The sequence below is a fragment of the Pantherophis guttatus genome, chromosome 3 (assembly GCF_059756535.1).
Source record: "Pantherophis guttatus breed Tessera chromosome 3, ASM5975653v1, whole genome shotgun sequence".
NCBI classification, from domain to species: Eukaryota; Metazoa; Chordata; class Lepidosauria; order Squamata; family Colubridae; genus Pantherophis; species Pantherophis guttatus.
Genome location: NC_142065.1, coordinates 214770109 through 214788844, shown reverse-complemented (window position 1 = coordinate 214788844; position 18736 = coordinate 214770109). Strand labels below are relative to the sequence as shown.

Genomic DNA, 18736 nt, shown 5'->3' with positions numbered 1-18736 from the left:
TGGTTTTTCTTTGAAGATGTTTCGCTTCTTATCCCGGAAGCTTCTTCAGCTTCTTCAGAGCGGAAGTTGCCTCTTGAAAAAAAGCACCTTTGGGGCAGCCGTGACCCGGATGGCTGAGAACCTCCATAGACAAAGCAGGGGCTGCTTAGAGAAGTGAGGAGAAGCAAGCCAGGCATTGTCCCAGGTCTTCTGATGTTGAAATCAACCAGGTTTGGTTGTGTGAATGCACCACGCACAAGGAAAGGGGCAACCCAGTTTTCCCTCTCCCCAAAAGACAGGAACATACAGACTGACTGTGCAAAAATCTGGGGGGGGGCACCTGCTCCCCTCAAATTGGCACCCACCAGACGGATTGGATGACTTCTCCAACCGTCCCCAGCCAGGTAGAGAGTCTGCGCCTGGTAGCCCAGCAAACTGAGGGGGCATCGGCTTGGGCACCGCTGCCCCAAAGAATGCCAGGCTGTCATGTGGAAGAAGAGAACCCAGCGTGACACGGCGGTGACATCATAGTGCTCAGTGGCAGGCTGGGAGGAGGGCAGCGGACGGGTCCCCCCCACCCTGGAGCTCTTTGCGGGTGCTGGGGCTTCCTGGCCGTGCCACATGGCCCACTCGGGGCATCCCAGGGGCCCTCAGTCCCCTGGCCCGTTCAGGAGCAGGCGAGACCGGGTGGGAGCCCCCCGAAATGGGCATCTTCCCTATAGGGCTGAGGAGGAGGAGGAGTGGGAGACGGACCCGGACTTCACCCATGAGGCCAGCAGGCCGTGGAGGGAGCGCGAGATTTCGACCTCATCCATCATTTCTGGTAGGCGGGGATACCCTTACCAGACGCCCCTTGTTTTCAGGCATCCATTGGCCTTTATTTGGGGATGTTGATATAAGTCACAGCAGCTGCCCCTCCCAGGCTGGGCTCAGAAGCCAAGCAAGCACGCCAGCCCTTCGAGGTAGGATTCCGAAGTCATGAAGGTCAGGACTAACAAATCTGGATGGGTTTCTCCCATTCCCTCCCTGCAAACTAAGGAGGGAACTTGTCACATTAACCAGGTTATTTCCTCCTCCAGATAAGTCATCTTTTATCTGCAGTGATTTGCTTAACAATAGTGGCAAACAAAAAACTCTTTTAACAAGGGCCTTGTTTAGCCATGGAAATTGTGGCCCCTATGATGGCCAGAAGTTAAGAATTACCTATCACGGCTATTTTTGTCCCAGTGTGTGATTTATTGCTTGACTTGCTGCCCTGAAGGACAACTCACAAATGCCCAAACTACCAGTAGTCAGTCAGTGGGTTCACACCTAGCCCTAAACCACACTCTGCTTTGATTGCCTTTCCTTAGCCCAGAATTATGGGAGTTGAAGTCCACCCATTTTAAAGTTGGGCTGAGTTTGAAAGCTAAGGCCTTCGTGCCAGGGACCCCGTTTGCGTCTCAGAGCAACGTGCAAACTCAGCCAATCACAACAGCAAGAGCCTGGATAGCTCTGCAGACAAGGCACTGCAATTTAACACCAGCTGTCTGCAAAGATTGGTAGCCTTGGTAGTACAGTGGTCTAAGGCACCCTGTTATTAAGCTGGTTATTAAGACCAGCTGCCTGCAATTACTGCAGGTTCGAATCTCGCCAAGGCTCAAGGTTGACTCAGCCTTCCATCCTTTCTAAGGTAGGTAAATTGAGGACCCAGTTTGTGGGGGCAATAAGCTGACTTTGTATAAATATACAAAAGGATGAAGGCTATTGCTTAACACATTGTAAGCCACCCTGAGTCTCTGGAGAAGGGCGGCATATAAATCAAATTAATATATATATATACGTGTGTGTGTGTGTGTGTGTGTGTGATATGTACTGTGATGAGTTCACATGTCACGTTAGGGTTTCCATGATGGTTTATTCCATAATCAGAGGGGGTGGGGGGTGGAGTTTAGCTGACCCTGGCAGATGAAGGGATCTAAACAGATGTATCGGAATGAGGAATAGCTTGGCACCACCAGGGCTGACCGTCTAGGAATGTCCAACCAACATCCCAGAAGAGACCTTGGAGGCTTCTCCTTGTAAGTCCACAGGAGTTGAGGTGAAATCAGAAGCAACTACTGTGTCAGCACTAGAGTAAATGCAGGTTGAAGTGCTGAATTCCGTTGTGGGAATTAACTCTCCTAAGCATGTAAATTCCACTTAGAACTACCCAACTCACCAGAGCAGGGAGGTGGCTCCATCTCTGAGGGAAGTCCATCTATTCTCTTGAGATCCAGAAGAAGGGCCTTCTCCATGGTGGCTCCTTCCCTGTGGAACATCATCCCTGCAGAGATAAGATTGTGGGGCTCTTGGCGCTCTCTGAGCTGGGTTGTTTTCTTGCAGACCTTTCATTACCCAACTAGGTAACATCACCAGTGCTAGCAGTGCTAGATGATGCTCTTCCAAGCAGTCCTGATGACATGACTTGAGCAGTGCGTTGGAGACCCCAAGGGTGATCTGGAGCCCAGAAAGTGATTGCTTTGGCTGTGTTGCCAGAGGTGGGGGGGTGCTGGGGGGTTAATGGGTTTTACATTGGGAGTTCTCCTTCTGCCAAGGGTCATCGTGAATGAGTTGGGCGGCCATACAAATTTTCTTGATAAATAAAGGAGGATAATCACAGCAGGAAGTTCCAGGAAGAGCCCTTGATGGCCCTTAGCCAAACTGGCCCCTTTGAAGGCCATCATTCCCAGCTGGAACAGCAGCCCCACACATCTGGGGAGCCCTGAGCGTCAATGGCCACCTGACGCAAAGAAGGTCGCGCAATGACATTCGGTCTCTCCTTGACTTGCTTTTAGATCTCTCCAGATCCATCCGAGACCTCAGCTTTGGGAACTCAAGCCCAGGTGGCACCAAGGACGGTGCTGATCCCCGCAGCCACCGCCTGGTTTACCGAGATCCGGGCGGGAAGGAGGAGAAGGTGGCAGGAGGCCATCAACCGCCCCGTTGTCCTCACGTGCGTTCCTCGCCCAGCCTGGGCATCGAGCGGTCGTCCCTCTTCCACCACAACGCTGCAGAAAAGCTGGACAGCTTCTTCTCGGAAAAGCTCAAAGCTTGGGCTAGCGATACCGCCCACCTCTCGGACACGGATGGTGCCCAGGAAGAGCCCCCCAGTTCCAACCCGGCCTGGAGGGCTGCCCAGAATGGACCTGCCAGCCACCAGCAAGGAGCTGGCGGGCAGAATCCCCGGCGGGCAGCCCACGGGAACCTGGCGATGGAGCAGGCCGATAGTTCTCGTGACAATTATGGCCCTGGTTGCAAACGCTGGCTAAGATGCCCCGGGCACAGGGCGGTGGGCAAAGGCCAGGCTTCGGACGGTCTCTCCCGTCAGCAGGAGGGCAGCCGGCTCTCCACGAGCGCCAGCAGCTCGGCCAGGATCCTGCCCCAGTGCCGCATCAGCCACATCCAGCGCTGCCAAGCATGCCAGGCTTTTAATCAGGACAAGCCGGTGGGCAAAGGGGGCACCTGGGCCCCGCTGCAGGAGGAGGAGGGGGGCAGCACCAGCCTTTCCCCACACAAGAATGGGGTGCGGCCGCCTGGCCAGCCACAGGTCCCCGACCGAATCGCCAAGGTGCAGCGGTGGCTGGAGGAAACCCCCCTGGATAGCCACTCGGCCCCCCATCGCTGGCACGAGAAGCACAGAACCCCCAAACGGGCAGGACCGGGATCTCGGGGGCAACGGCCTGTCTATGGCTGCCCAGCACAGAGGCAAGGAGAGGCCCGGGCCCCGGAGGCCACTGGAGACCACCAGAGTCGGGGGGTCCCTGCTGAGGCCAGACCCCCGAGGAAAAGCCGCCATGAAGAAAGTCCCAAGCATCCGGTGAGGGTATCCGTCCCTTCAGAGAAAACAAGGGGGGGTCGGGGGTGGAGCATGTGTTTAGCGTGGAAGAGACTCCAGAGGGGGAGGGGTAAAGGGGCGTAAGGTGGTCCTTGACTTAAAATGGCCCATTTAGTGACCGCTCAAAGTTACAACAGCACTGTTAAAAGTGCCTTATGACTTACGACCATTGCGGCATCCCCATGGTCACGTGATCCAAATTTGGACGCTTGGCAACTGACTCATACTTATGACGGTTGCAGCATCCTGGGGTCAGGCGATCCCCTTTGGCGACTTTCTGACAAGTGAAGTCCGTGGGGATGCCAGAGTCACTTAACAACCATGTGACTAATTTATCGACTGAGGCAAGGAAGGTCATAAGATGGGGCAAAGCTCACTTAATGACGGTCTCGCTTACCAACATAAAATTTTCAGTTCTATTGTGGTCGTAAGTCGAGGACTGCCTGTACGAGATTCCCCTGGAGTGTCGGAAAGAATTGGCTGCCAAGAAAGCCAGGTTGGCACCCCCATGGAGGGATCGGGAGTCGGGTTCAGGTGCCAAGAGAGAATTTCTGACCCCAAATTAAGAGACACTCCGAGATACCATCCTCAGGGGAGCGAGGGCATCGCAAAGCCCCTCCCCAAAGGGCCCCCCACTTCTCCCCCAGGATTTACAAACCCCCGGGGCAGCATCCTGCAACCTCTCCTCCTTTCCTCTCCCCCCTGCAGCCGGCCGTACGCCTCCTGCCCTGTGACGACACCAGCACCTCCCCAGCCACCTGCTCCTGCCCCTTCTGCGAACGGCAGCAGCCCCGCGTCCAGCTGCTGTCCGGCAAGGAAGGGCCGGACCTGTCCGCGGAGCAAGTGGCCGCCCGGCTGCAGGCAGAGAACCGGGTGCCCCGCATCGTGGAGGCCTTTGAGCGACGGTCCCTGCGGGAAGCCAAGATCGCCGAGAGGGAGAAGGCGCTCCAGGCCGCTCTGCAGCAGGACCCGGAGAGGAAGCGCCGGGCGTCCACGAGTCACGGGGAGCCCAAGCGGGGGCCCCCGGGCAGTGGCCCCGCAAAAGCACAAGCCTCGCCGGAGAAGAAGCAGGAGGAGCGTGTCCGGCGCAGGAAGGAAGGGGAGACGGTGGGAAAGCAACCCAGTTTTCTGGACAGGCTGCGAAGACGGAGCTAGTGCCGGGGCGAAGGGAGCCACCGGAGAGTCTTTGCCTCGACACCAGCAGGAAGCTGCCCCCCGACAGGGCAGGACGGGCTGGTCTTTTGCAAGGGGCAGAGGGGCCAGCAGGATGGCATCGAGCATTGTCCCCGGGCCCCCTCCCAACTCTGATGGCCAAGTTGGGTTGCTGTCACAGTACGCCACGGGGCGTTGACAAACGGGGGGCACAGACCCCCAGAGGGGCCGGTGCTGGCCTGCACTGGGGACAGCCAGTGGCTGCGGAGATCCGTGGGACAAGGGGCGGCAGCTGGCACCTGGGGCCCTGGGCTGGAAGCAGAAGCTCCCCTCCGCACAGGTCTGCTTCTGAGAGGAAGGGGGTGGCGGGGGGGAGGGGGGGATGCCTGGGTGGGCAGGAAGGCCCTGGCTGAGCTCTGCAAAATGGATCTTCTCAAGGAAAAAATAATGGGCTTCAGGGTAGTCTGAAGAATAAATCTTGGTTATGATCCAGACTGTGGTAACTAATTCCAAAGATGAATTGCTCTCAGCAAATCCCACTCCTTAGTAGCACAGATGACGTTACCTAGGGGGGTCATGAAATGTCTCCAAGAAAACAAGCACGCTCAGAGAGTGCCAAGGGCCCCACAGTCCTCCTCTCCTGAAACCCTTCCAGCACTGATGATGTCACCTAGCTGGATCAGCAACAAGGACCCCACAGTTCTCCTCCTCCTCTTCCTCCTTTCCTGAAACCCCACTCCCTTCTGCCACTGATGATGTAACCTAGATGGGTCGTGAAATGTCTGCAAGAAAACAGCCAAGCACCAAGAACCCCATAGTTGTCGTCCCCTTCCTCCTCCTCCCTCCCCCCTTGCAAACTGCACACTCAAGTACTGATGATGTTCCCTTGTTGGGTCGTGAAACGCCTGCAAGAAAGCCGCCAAGCTCAGAGAGCCCCCAGGGACCCCTCATTTCATCCCTGAGCTACTAATATTCTCCTTTATTGATGTTTCCTGATCCTTCCAGAAACCGCACAGGGTCATCTCTGGTTGCAGGAAGGGGAGCAGAGTCCTCGACATATCACAAGAACCGGACCGCAGAAGCGGCGGGCAAGCACGGGCACGGCTCCACTGGCACACACAGCGGGTGGGGGAGCACAAGTGCACAACTCCATTTTTGTGAGCGGTGGCTGTTTGTGCGTGCAGAACCATCCCCTCACCCCCCAACCCCACCCTCCAGCCAGTCCGGAAAGCCGGAAAGGCTGGAGACCGCTGACTTACAACCATCGGGGACTGCCCGTTGCAATCGTCTGCCGTGATGTGGGTTGATTTTATGACCCTTTTTTGCACCGGTCATTAAGAGAGCACCTCAGTCATAAAACGAACACCGCAGAACCCCTTGTTCCCCATGGCGCACTTTTGCAGAAAACCAGTAGTAACTTCCAGTTTTCACCAAAACCCTTTTACAGGTAGTCCTCTACTTATAATGGTTCATGTAGTGACTGTTCAAAGTTACAATGGCACTGAAAAAAATGATTTATGACCAGTTTTCACACTTATGACTGTTGTAGCATCCCCGTGGTCACATGATCAACATTCAGACAGCTGGCAACTGATTCGTATTTATGACAATTGCAGTGTTCTGGGGTCACGTCAGTGGTGGGTTTCAAAAAATCTGTGGGCGTGGCTTGGTGGGCGTGGTGGGGAAGGATACTCCAAAATCCCCATTCCCTCCCCACTCCAGGGGAAGGATACTGCAAAATCTCCATTCCTTCCCCATTCCAGAGGAGATACTGCAAAATCCCCATTCCCTCCCCACTCCAGGGGAAGGATACTGCAAAATCCCCATTCCCTCCCCACTCCAGGGGAAGGATACTGCAAAATCTCCATTCCCTCCCCACTCCTGGGAGAAGGATACTGCAAAATCCCCATTCCCTCCCCACTCCTGGGGCCAGCCAGAGGTGGTATTTGCCGCTTCTCCGAACTACTCAAAATTTCCGCTACGGGTTCTGCAGAACCGGTCAGAACCTGCTGAAATCCACCTCTGGGTCACGTGATCCCCTTTTTGTGACCGTCTGACAAGCAGTGTCCATGGGGAAGCCAGAATCACTCAAGAACCAATGTGACTCGCTTAACAACTGTGGCAAGAAAGGTTGTAAAACGGGGCATAACTCTCTTAACTCCGTCAGCAACATCAATTTTGGACTCAGCACTGGTCATAAGTCAAAGTTCACCTACATCAGTGTTTCTCAACCTTGGAAGCTTGAAGATGGGTGGACTTCAATTCCCAGAATCCCCCAGCCAGCAGTGCTGGCTGGGGGATTCTGGGAGTTGAAGTCCACCCATCTTCAAGCTTCCAAGGTTGAGAAACACTGATTTACATCTACTTTACAAAACCTTGTGCGAAGCCGTAAACAAGGGCTACGGGTAGTCCTCAACTTACGACTACAATGGAGCCCAAAGCCTCTGCTTCTACACAAAGACGGCAGTTGTGGGTTTTGTCCCATGTTACAAACTTTCTTGCCACCGTCGTTAAATGAACCTGGCTTCCGCATTGACTTTGTTGGTCAGAACAAAGATCGCAAAAGAGGAACATGTGACCCCAGGACAACTGCAGCCGTCGTAAATATGAACCAGGTGTCAAGCGTCCGAATATTGATCCCCTGCCACCGTGGGGGATTCTGCAACGGTCGTAAGTGTGTTATCTTCATCATCTTCATCTCTTCATCTTCATCATCAATCTTCATCGTATCATCAACATATCATTATCTTCATCCTATCATCATCCTCATCCTCATCCTCATGGCTGGGAGTGGCCAAGCTGCAGCCGCAAGCGACCGGCCTCCTGAGACGCAGCTTTTTCAGCCTCCTTGCCCAGAAGAGTGAGGGGTCCAAGGTCAGCCCAAGGACCCCCATCCCAGCCAGGCAGCCCCTTGTCCTGGGAGCCCATGCTGAGCCCTTCCAGAGAGGGGGAAATGGCAAGGAGGCCATTGGAGGAGGAGAGCTGAGCCCACCCCTAAGTGGCCCTTTCCCCACTCCCCCCAGCCCGCCCCTCCAGCCCTGGCCCCTCCTCCCTGCCACCCCAGGGGGTCTGGGGGGGAGTCCATCATCCACATGAGGAAGGCCTGGATGCCCAGCCCTCCACCCTTCCCTTCCCCCCCCTCCCCAGGATCCCAGCAACACCAGTAGCAGCAGCAGAGATTCAGAGCCTCAGAGCCCGGCTGCTGGGCCCCCTCCCCGGCCATGGCCACTTGGACCTCCTTTCCCTCTGGGCCCGGGGAGGGCAGTCTGGATCTCAGGAGCCACCTCCCGGCTGTGGCCCCGATTCCTCCCCTAGATGAGGAGGGGCTGGAGGCAGCAGAGGGAGGGGACGAGGGGCCAGGCGAGGGCCCCTCAGGCAGGAGAGGGTGGAAGAAGAAGAAAAAATACCACCGGCACCCCAAGCCCCCCTACACCTATTTGGCTATGATTGCCTTGGTCATCCAGGCATCCCCAGAACGGAAGCTCACCTTGTCCCAGGTAAGGCAAAAGGACCAGGAGGCCGGTTGTGGGGCTGGGGCTTTGGAGAGGGGGGGGACTCAATGCCTGGAGAGTCCATCCTGCCCCTCTGGTGGGGTTCTGGGTGCCCCCTCGTCAAAGTGGGGAGGGGGGGAGCTGGCAAAGAGAAGCTGGAGGAGGAGCAGGGATGCCCATTTGAGGGACGCCCAGGTCAAACAGGGCTGGGCAGCTTCTCTGGGGAGGGGAGAAGCAGATAATGTGCCTGCCCTGCCTCCCCACCCCAAATAACCCAGGAAGGGAGGAGACCCCCCCCCCTCTTCTTATCTGGATGGGCAGAGGGAGATTATCTGCAGCTAATCCTCACTTAATCCATTATCTAGATCTAATCCCCAGTTCTTATCTAAGCATTATCCAAGCCTCTCCCACCAGCTTCTCCTCTTCAGCAGGAAGGCACCAAAAGCCAAGGTTGTCTGGGGGGGCGGGGGAGTGATTTCTGAATCTGCTGGGGGGGGGCTCTGTCCCAAGAATTTTATTCCAGCCCCCCCCTTCCCCAATAGACCTCTTGGCTTGGAGGCAGAGAGACCCTCTGGGATACCCCCCCTCCCTCCCCAGAGCTTCTCTGCCCAGTGGCATTGCATTCTGTCCCAAAGCCCCCTCCCCAGAGAACCAGTTTGCTGGTCTTCTCTTTGCAATTGGGGGGGGGAGGCCAGCCATCCAACAGAGATATGCATGATCCTAAAATTTGCAAATAAAGACACGAATTGAGCTAGGAAGAGCCTCAATGTGTGTCTCTGTCTCTCTCTCTCTCACCCACACACACACAACACTCCCAAACGCCCACCCAACAGACCAAGTAAGGCAGGACATCAAAGATGGTAGGTTCAGGTTGGAAGGAAAGAAGACCAAGGGGTGATCAGGGCTCAGGGTGCCTGAGAAAAGATAGCCAGGAGCTACACAGACTCTTGGGGCCACTGCAAACCCAGGAAATTTTGAAATGGGGCTCCTATTTTTGCCTCCTGATCTCAGCTGCTCTGGGCCAGTGGTCTATTGTGGCACACAGAAAGAATGGGAGAACGGGACATTTTAAAGAGGCATTCCTGCCGGTCTGATTTGAATACGTAGGCAGGTAACACACAGCTCCCTGGGTCTGGAGGGATCTAACCAGCTGAAAGATTTATTATAGGTGGCAACGCCCGGCTGATCCCAGCTGATCTCTTTGTTAAGCACTTCTTAGTCCTGGGATGTTAATCACGAGGCGTCTGAGAACCCCTTTGCCAGCCTTCAAATGTTAACAAGAGGCTGAATGTCTCTTGTTCTCCATCCTCCATCCTCAAGGTCAGGGTTGTCCCAGAGGCAACTGGACTGTCTAACTTTTTTCCTTGGAAAAGTTTCAGCTTTCTTGGATGGGAAGTCCAGTTGCCTTTTAAAAGAACAGAATAAGCGGTGGAAGGGACCTTTGAGGTCTTCTAGTCCAACCCCCTGCTCAGGCAGGAGACCCTATAACATTTCAGACAAATGGCTGTCCAGTCTCTTCTTAAAGACCTCCAGTGATGAAACACCCAGAGCTTCTGGTGGCAAGTTGTTCCACTGGTTAATTGTTCTCCCTGTTAGGAAGTCTCTCCTGAGTTCCAGGTTGCTTCTCTCCTTGATGAGTTTCCATCCGTTGCTTCTTGTCCTGTCCTCAGGGGCTTTGGAGAATAAGTTGACCCCTTCTTCTTCCGTGGCAGCCCCTCAAATACTGGAGCACTGTTATTATGTTCCCCCTTACTCCTTCTTTTCTCTAGACTGCCCATGCCCAGTTCCTGCAACCGGTCTTCCTATGTTTTTAATTGTCTTAGTTGCTCTTCTTTGCACTCTTTTGAAAAGTACCTTTGGGTTAAAGGCAAAAAAAGAAAAGAAAAGAAAACCCTGGCAAAACCATTTCCATCTGTCAAGGGGTTGGAAATGATTCAGGTCTTTCCAAAGTCTGGAACTTACCTTGACTTGGGTATTGTGAAGACTTCCCAGGTCCTCATGCACTTTCTCAGAAGCAGAGAAGAAAAGGAAGAATGCAGACAGTTGTTGGGGGGGGGGAGGCAGGGGCTAAGTGTATTTAAAGGGATTTTGCATATGCTGAAAGACCCCAATGCCTGGGGGGATGGTGGGGGAAGCAGAGGCAGCTTGCTTGGCAATGAGGAACAAATGCTAAGTTTGCATATTGGAGAAGCCCTGAAGCTCCCAAGGTGTCACCTGCCCTCCCGCTGTGAGCCTTGCTGAAAGGAGCAGAAAGGGAGGGGGCTGCAGGCCAGTCTGATAGGAGCTGCCAGCTTCTCCCTCCCAACCATTCACACCTGAGCTGCCTCTGATCTTGGGGTGGGATGGGGGGGGTGTAGATCCTTCCCAGGTGGGTCAGGCCAGTTGGGGGCTTAGACTTAGAGCCATCTTGGGGGGGGGAATGGGGAGACGGCTGGGGTCCCTTTCACCACTTCCCAGCATCCTTCGGCTTCTTTGCCAGAAAAAAAATCTAAGATTTTAATATTGTAAGCCACCCAGTTACCCTGCGGTGAGAAGGACAGCCGATAGATAGATAGATAGATAGATAGATAGGCAGATATAGAGAGGGGGGGAGAGAGAGATGGCCTAAGCGTCAACTGAGCTGGCTTAGATGGGGCATGGGGGGGAGCAGATTTGGCCTGCCAACCAATTCAATCTCAGCTTCCCCCCCCCCTCCTGAAATGCAGAAGAGCCAAGGAGGGTCTCTAGAAGGTGCTAAGTGAAGGCTCCTTTGATGATCCAGCCAGGATCCCAAATGCAGGGGGAGGGAGAAGGGATTTTTGCAGCCCGCACCCCATTCCCTGATCCTCTCCCTCCCCTCACCCCAATAAAAAATAATCCCAACTTCAAGGACATCTGACCACCTTTCTTTCTTTTTTAAATTTTTTTAAATTAAATTTATGGGGGGCCCATCTCGCAAACGAACAATTCTGGGCACCACTGAAATAGATAGATAGAAGATAGATAGATAGATGGATGGATGGACAGGATAGATAGATAGACAGACAGACAGAGACAGAGAGACAGACAGATAGATAGATGGATGGATGGATGGATGGATGGATGGATGGATGGATGGATGGATACATGGATGGATAGATAGGTGGGTGGATGGATGGATGGATAGGATAAGGAGACAGACAGACAGAGAGAGAGACAGATTAGATAGATAAACAAATCCCCAATTACACAAACAAGAAAACAAACAAACCAATCAATGCATCCTCATGCTCACCTGTCCTTGAACCTTTCTGCCTCCAGGAAGACTTATTATCCAATGGTGGTGGCATGGGGGGGGGAGCAGAGGGTCCCCCAATGGGCCAAGCCACAGACCGGGGGTTGGGGACCCCAGCTTTAGATGGAAATCTGAAAGAAACCCTGATTTATTGCTTGCTCTGTTGTGGAAATAAGACATTGTCACTTCTTCAACAAACCACAGCTAAGCCATAACTTAACCATAGCTTCCTTCCCAACCAATTTTAGCCTTCCAGGCTCAAAAGAGTCCAATGTTTGCAGGTGAGAGAATTGAAAAGCCAGCTTGCTTTAGAGGTTGAGGCATCAGGCTAGAAACCAGGAGACTGGGAGTTCTAGTCCCGCCAGAAGCATAAAAGACGGAACAGCAAATGTCTTACAGGCCATTATTAAAGTTCAGGAGGGTTCGAGTTAGAAAACAAGGGACAGTGAGTTCAAGTCCCGCCTTAGGCATGAAAACTATCTGGGTGACTTTGGGCCAATCAGCAGGAGACTGGGAATTCTAGTCCCGTTTTAGGCATGAAAGCTGGCTGGGTGGTATACTATTTTTATATTTTGGAAAAAATCAATAAAGTATTTAAAAAAAAAGAAAAAAAGAAAGCTGGCTGGGTGACTTTGGGCCAATCACCAGGAGACTGGGAGTTCTAGTCCCATCTTAACCATGAAAGCCATTTGGTCTAGTGATGAAGGCACCAGGCTTGAAAGCAGCAGATGATGAGTTCTAGTTTTGCCTCAGCCATGGAAGCCGCCTGGGTGTTTTGGGGCCAATCCTTCTGTCTCTCTCTCTCTACCTCTCTACCTCAGCCCACTCTACCTCACAGGGTTGTTGTGGAGAATGTAGAAGGAAGAAGGATGATTAAATACATTCACTGCCTTAAGCAATGTATTAAAATAACAAAGGCGAGATATTAAATAAATAAATAAACAAATATTCTTGTTTGAAAATAAATAAATAACACAAAATGCTCTTTTTGGGCAAAAGTCCTGTTAGCTGGTATGAAACGTAGCTTCTCCACCAGGGGAAAGTTGGCTCAACTCCCAACCCCAATGAGAGGGGACCCCCCCTCTTCTCCTTCCTCCCAGTGGGCCGATGCCCCCCTCCCCGACCAGTCTGCAGCCCACCTTTCCTCCCTCCCGCTGCCTTTCAGATCATCAAGGAGATCAGCAACCTCTTCCCCTTCTTCAAAGAAGGCTACCAGGGCTGGAAGGATTCCATCAGGCACAATCTCTCGGCCAACGACTGCTTCCAGAAGGTGAGAGGACCCGGGCGGGGCTGCCGTCTTTCCCCCTTCCCCGAATTTACTGTGTTGGGCCAAACCCACCCCTCCTTCTAGTCAGGCCCGTCTCTGCTCTTGCCTTCTGGATGCCCACCAAGCAGCTTTCTTGCAAGAGGCCACTTTTGATGGCCTGCACAGCCTTTGAGACCCTTCCTGGTGGGCTACGGACCCTCCAAGAGATCCTTGGCCCTGGATCAACCACGGGGCTGAGCATGGAGAGCAGGGACAGGATGGGATCGAGCTGGGTTGTCAAGAGGAAGAACAGGAATCGACTCCACCCAACCCAACATCTCAGTAGAACATCTCTAGAACATCGCTCAGGGTTGAAATGAGGGGTCCTTGGTATTCTATGACTTGGTTGTTTTCTTGCAGGCGTTTCATGACCCAACTACGGAACATCATCAGAGCTAGAAGGGAGTGGGTTTGCATCTTCTAGGAGGGAAGATGTTCCCTAGTTGGGCCATGAAACATCTGCAGGAAAACGACCAAGCTCAGAGAGAACCAAGGACCCCACATTATTATTACTACTACTACTATTAGTCCTCCTCCTCCTAGCACTGATGACGTTTCCTAGTTGGGTCATGAAATGTCTGCACGAAAACTACCAAGAGCACCAAGGACACCACATTCTTCCTCCTCCTCCTCCCTTCTACCATTGATGACGTTACTTAGTTGGGTCCTGAAACATCTATACCAAAACAACCAAGCACAGAAAGCATCCCCAGTGGAAGATGCTCTCTCCCAGAGAGTTGTGTTGCCCCTTCACTCCTTGTTTCAGGAAAGCCCTTAAAACTTTTAACTTGATGCCCAGTTGGGGCATTTTCCACTTGATGGGCAGGAGAATCCCTTTCGGATATAGCTTTTAGGACAGGGTTGTCCAGCTTTGGCAACTTTGAGACTTGTGGACTCCAACTCCCAGAATTCCCCAGCCAGCAGGGGAATTCTGGGGGTTGAAGTCCACAGGTCTTAAAAGTTGCCAAGGTTGGAGGCACCTGTTTTAAGCCATCGCAAAGTGTCATCCTCCAGACTCCTTTGACTGAGCTTCACTACATCATGTCTGTATGTAAATAAACAAGCCAGCTTCACAGCAGACCCCAGTTCAGTGGTGAGGACCTGGGAAATGCCAGGTGGCCTCCTCCCACATCTACTAAGCCTAGGTTTTCTAATTCCCACTGGCACCAGTGGCTCCTTACATTTTCTTCCCCAACAGGTAAGGTTGGGGATGGTGGCCAGGAGATCTCGGCCACCCATCAACCGCCACGCAACCGTGGACTTGGAAGGAAGTCTGGGATGTCTCCTTCTGGGACAGGCCTTCAGAAGATCCCCTCCCCCCTGCACCCTCTTCATCTCTTGTAGGTATTGAAAGACCCCGCCAAGCCCAAGGCCAAGGGAAACTTCTGGACCGTTGACGTGGACCTCATTCCGCCAGAAGCTCTGAAGCTGCAGAACACGGCCGTCTCCCGTCAAGAGGAGAGGACCTTCACAGTCGACCTGGCTCCCTTCGTCTACCATGGCTGGGCTTTCAAAGCCCCCCCGCCTCCCCTCAATGGGCCTGCCCCGGAGGGGAGTGGGTTTCCAAGCAGTGAAGGGGGCCGTCAGAGCAGCCCTTTCAGCATCGATGCCTTGCTCCATGATTTCCAGGGTGTGGGTCTCTCGGGGAAAGCAAGGGCCAAGAGTGGGCCATCGCAGACCCCCACAGCTGCCTCTGAAGTCTGGGGCACAGTCCCCATCTTCCGGGTCTCCTCGGGCGCCCCAGTCCTCCCCTGGCGGGCCCCGTGCCCTCTGCCCATGCTCCGATCCCTCTCATCCTCTAGCAGCCCTGCCTCCCTCAGCTCCTTGTCCCCCAATGAGGAGCCCAAAAAGGGAGCTGGCACCTCAATTTTGGCCAAGCGCCCCAGAATCATCCAGCCGGCTCCTGAGACCAGCGACTCCGACTCCAGGGAGGGCACTCCGCCCCCCGCCGCCCCATTCTGGGAGCAGCTCCCCACTTCCTACACCCCATGTGTGGCTCCCAATGTGGTGGTGGCACCCCAAAACCACACGCTGTCCTTCTCCCCCTTCTCTCCCAACCCAGCCTTCCCCCCTTACAGCCCCATGCCTTTCCCACACCCAGCCTACTGGGAGCTGATGCCCCGGTCCTCCCTGAGCCCGGTCTCCTCCTCCGGGGTGGACCTGGGCCTGGAGGAAGCCATGCCTCCCAACAAGACCGTCTTTGATGTCTGGATGAGCCATCCCATGGACATCGTCCACCCGGCCTTTCCCCAGGCAAGCCCTTCCCCCCGGAGCTCAGTCCTGACCCACTACGACCCCTCCTGAGGACAGGCGTTGGCAAGGGGGTGGGTGGCTGGTCAGATATGGCAGGCAGGCTTTTTGGCCAGTGATGACCAGCCCCATCTTCTCAGCCTTTCTTGTCCCAGGAACTCTATAGGACAACCCAACAGTCACATAATTAACAACTCAACCAGGACAACCCAATAGTTACATAGGAGAAAGCCATCCAGAAGTTCCTGCTCTACCTCTTCAGGAGACCAGCAGCAGCCCTCTCTCCTTTGGACCAGCCATCCCCCATTAGGAACCATCTTATCATCTACTCTCCACCATCCAGGTCATGGTTGTCCCAAAAGTGCTTTTTCTGAAAGGGCAACTGGAGTTTCTTGGTTTTTTCCTTGAAAACATTTCACTTCTCATCCAAGAAGCTTCTTCAGTTCTGAGGACTGAATTCTGGGAGTTGAAGTCCACCAGAACTTAAAAGTTGCCAAGGTTGGGCACCCCTGATTTAATCTATCATCCACATTACCAGGAGATTGGTCTTCACCCATGGCCAGGCTCGGGCACCAAGTCAAGTTTTCCAGGCTTTACAAAAAGCCAACAGCGAGGGGGATAATCTGATCTCAGGGGAAAGGATGTTGGCAAGGATCCGGCCAGCTGACCTCCCCTAGTTGATGGTACCCAGAGAACCAAAGAAGCTTCTTCGATGAGAAGAGAAACGTCTTCAAGGAAACAATCAAGAAACCCCGGTTGCCTTTTTGGGAGATGGAGATGGAAACTCCCATAACCAACGAGAGCAGGAGAACCTGCTGGACCAGGTTCTGAGCAACCCACACAAAGCCAGAGGGCACCAGAAGGAGGAGGGCTGGGCCCTTCTCTTTGGACTGCTTGCTTGAAGTTGAAGGTTCAGAAGTAGAGGCCTTTTGGTCCCCACATCCTTCCTGCAGAGCTTCAACATCCAGAGAAGAAAAGCGTTAACTGGAAGCTTCAAACTGTTGCAAAATGCAGGAGTTACTGGTGCCAGATACTTCACACCTCTGCTTTGTGAGTGCGTTGGTGTCTAGGTTTAATTCAAGGTGCTGGTTATCACCTTTAAAGGCCTTCATGGCTTAAATCTAGGCTACTTGAGGGACCGTCTTTTCCCAATTGATTCTACCTTTCTTATCCACTTAGGCAGGAAGGACCATCTTTGGGTACCATCAACTAGGGAGGGTCACCTGGCAGGACCGCAAAGGAGTCCTGCTGATTAGCCGTCTCTCTGTTGGCCTTTTATAAGGCCTGGAAAACTTTGTACCCGAATCTGGGGTCCTTGACGTGGGTTGGACCTGGTCTCCTGGTCATGTGGATGATAGATTAAATCTGGAGTGGCCAAGATTGGCCACTTGAAGACTTGTGGACTTCAACTCTCAGAATTCCCCAGCCAGCAGGGCTGACTGAGGAATTCTGGGAATTGAGGTCCACAGGTCTTGAAGTGGCCAAAATTGGACATCCCTGGATTAGATTATATCCGGCTGCTATGTCTTTCTATTTTTATTGGGTTTTTTTACCCTGTGTTTTGTGGTGCTTTACTTTTATTGTAAGCCACTTAAGAGTCACGTCAACCTAAAATGGATGACTGCATCAATCAAGTAAATCAATAAAAACACCAGAGTTGAATTACTTTGCTCCTCGTTTTAAGTGCTTCATCATCTCAGAAAAACTATGGTGGGAAATGCCAGATTTTACACCCCTTCCCTCCCCCGGAGAACCCGACTAATCTTACCAGTAGTCCTCAGGTTATAACCCTAATCTGGCCCAGACTTTCCGTTGCTATGAGAAGCCGTCCTTAAGTGAAGCATCACCTGACCACACAGCTTTGCAACTGTAGTTCCAACAAGTCGTGGCTGCTCCATCACTGGAAGAGACTGGGCATCCACTGGTCTGGAGTGGTATAAAGTCTGTGCCATGCTGCCTGGGGAATTCTGGGAATTAAAGTCCATAAATCTAAATAAATCCAAGGTTGGACAGTCCGGCCCTTATACCATTCCGGACATATATGCAGTTGTCCAATTTTTTCTTAAAAACATCCTGTGATGGACTTCCAACAACTTCTGAAGTCAAACTGTGATGGCGTCCATCTCTTTTCTAACATTTTCTATGATTAGGGCCAGGGAAAAATTTATACGTAGTCCTCAGATTATGACCATTTGTTTAGCAACCCTTCAAAGCTGGGATGGTGCTGAAAAAAATCTGGCCGTTGCACCCTCTTTGAGGCTTCGTGATCATAATTTAGGTGCATTTATGACAGTTGTCACACCACATTTTCCCGCCCTGTGCAATCTGCCCCCTTCCTTTCCACTCCTTCCACCCTCCATCTCTCCCCTTTTGGTCATCCTGCCCATGGCTGAACTGGAAGCCCCTCAATTCCACCCTGACCATCACTGTCCCCTGATCAGTGAGATGGGCAACATATAAATCTAATAAATAATTTTACTAAATGAATTGTCTACTTTGGTTCCCTTCCTTTCCTTGCCAACCGGGAGGCACGATGCTTTTGATAAAGCTCCCGGGAAGTCCACGTTGTCTTGGCCACAGCATCTCCTGATCTTCCATGATGGGAAAACAGCTAGTCCTTTATCAGCACTTACCCTGAACGGGAAAGGATTCCATGGGAGGGTTATGGAGAAGTTGCAAATAGGGGTTCAACTCTTTCTCTCCCAGATCTCCTTTTTTTCCCCTCGAATAATTTACTAGCTTAGTGTTTCTCAACCTGGGCAACTTGAAGATGAGCAGACTTCAACTCCCAGAATTCCCCAGCCAGAGCATGAATTCTGAGAGCTGAAGTCTGCTCATCTTAAGTTTGTCAAGGTTGAGAAACACGGAAATGGCTGATTATGACCAAGAAATCATCGTCACCTCTAAAAATAGAGGAACGTAATCAGTACCAAACTGTACATTTTCAGCAAATAAAATCTGGGTGCCTCAATCTTTTTTTTTTTTTTTTAATTTGATTTATATGCCGCCCTTCTCCGAAGACTCAGGGCGGCTTACAATGTGCTCAGCAATAGCCTTCATCCTTTTGTATATTTATACCAAGTCAGCTTATTGCCCCCACAAACTGGGTCCTCATTTCACCTACCTTAGAAAGGATGGAAGGCTGAGTCAACCTTGAGCCTGGGGAGATTCGAACCTGCAGTAATTGCAGGCAGCTGGTGTTAATAACCAGCTTAATAACAGGGTGCCTTAGACCACTGTACTACCAAGGCTACCAATCTTTGCATTCCAGTCTTCTTCTCCGGATCTTCTGCCACTTGTCATAGATTCCTACAATTGTAACATTGGAAGGGATCGCAAGGACAATCTGATCCAATCTCTGAAATGTGCAGGAAAACTAATTAAATTGCCCATGTCAGATGGCTGCCACCCCCTCCTTAAAATGCTGCAGAGATGAAGACCCCACATAG

At 52.6% G+C, this 18736-nt stretch overlaps 1 protein-coding gene across 1 annotated transcript; it reads left to right on the top strand.

The window, feature by feature from the left end:
- Positions 1 to 8208: 8208 nt before the first annotated feature.
- Positions 8209 to 15391, top strand: LOC117666956 (forkhead box protein H1-like). Its single transcript, XM_034420048.3, has 3 exons — positions 8209 to 8484; positions 12897 to 13001; positions 14382 to 15391. The coding sequence occupies exons 1-3, from the start codon at positions 8209 to 8211 to the stop codon at positions 15339 to 15341; spliced, it is 1341 nt and encodes a 446-aa protein (XP_034275939.2). The 3' UTR covers positions 15342 to 15391.
- Positions 15392 to 18736: the final 3345 nt, after the last annotated feature.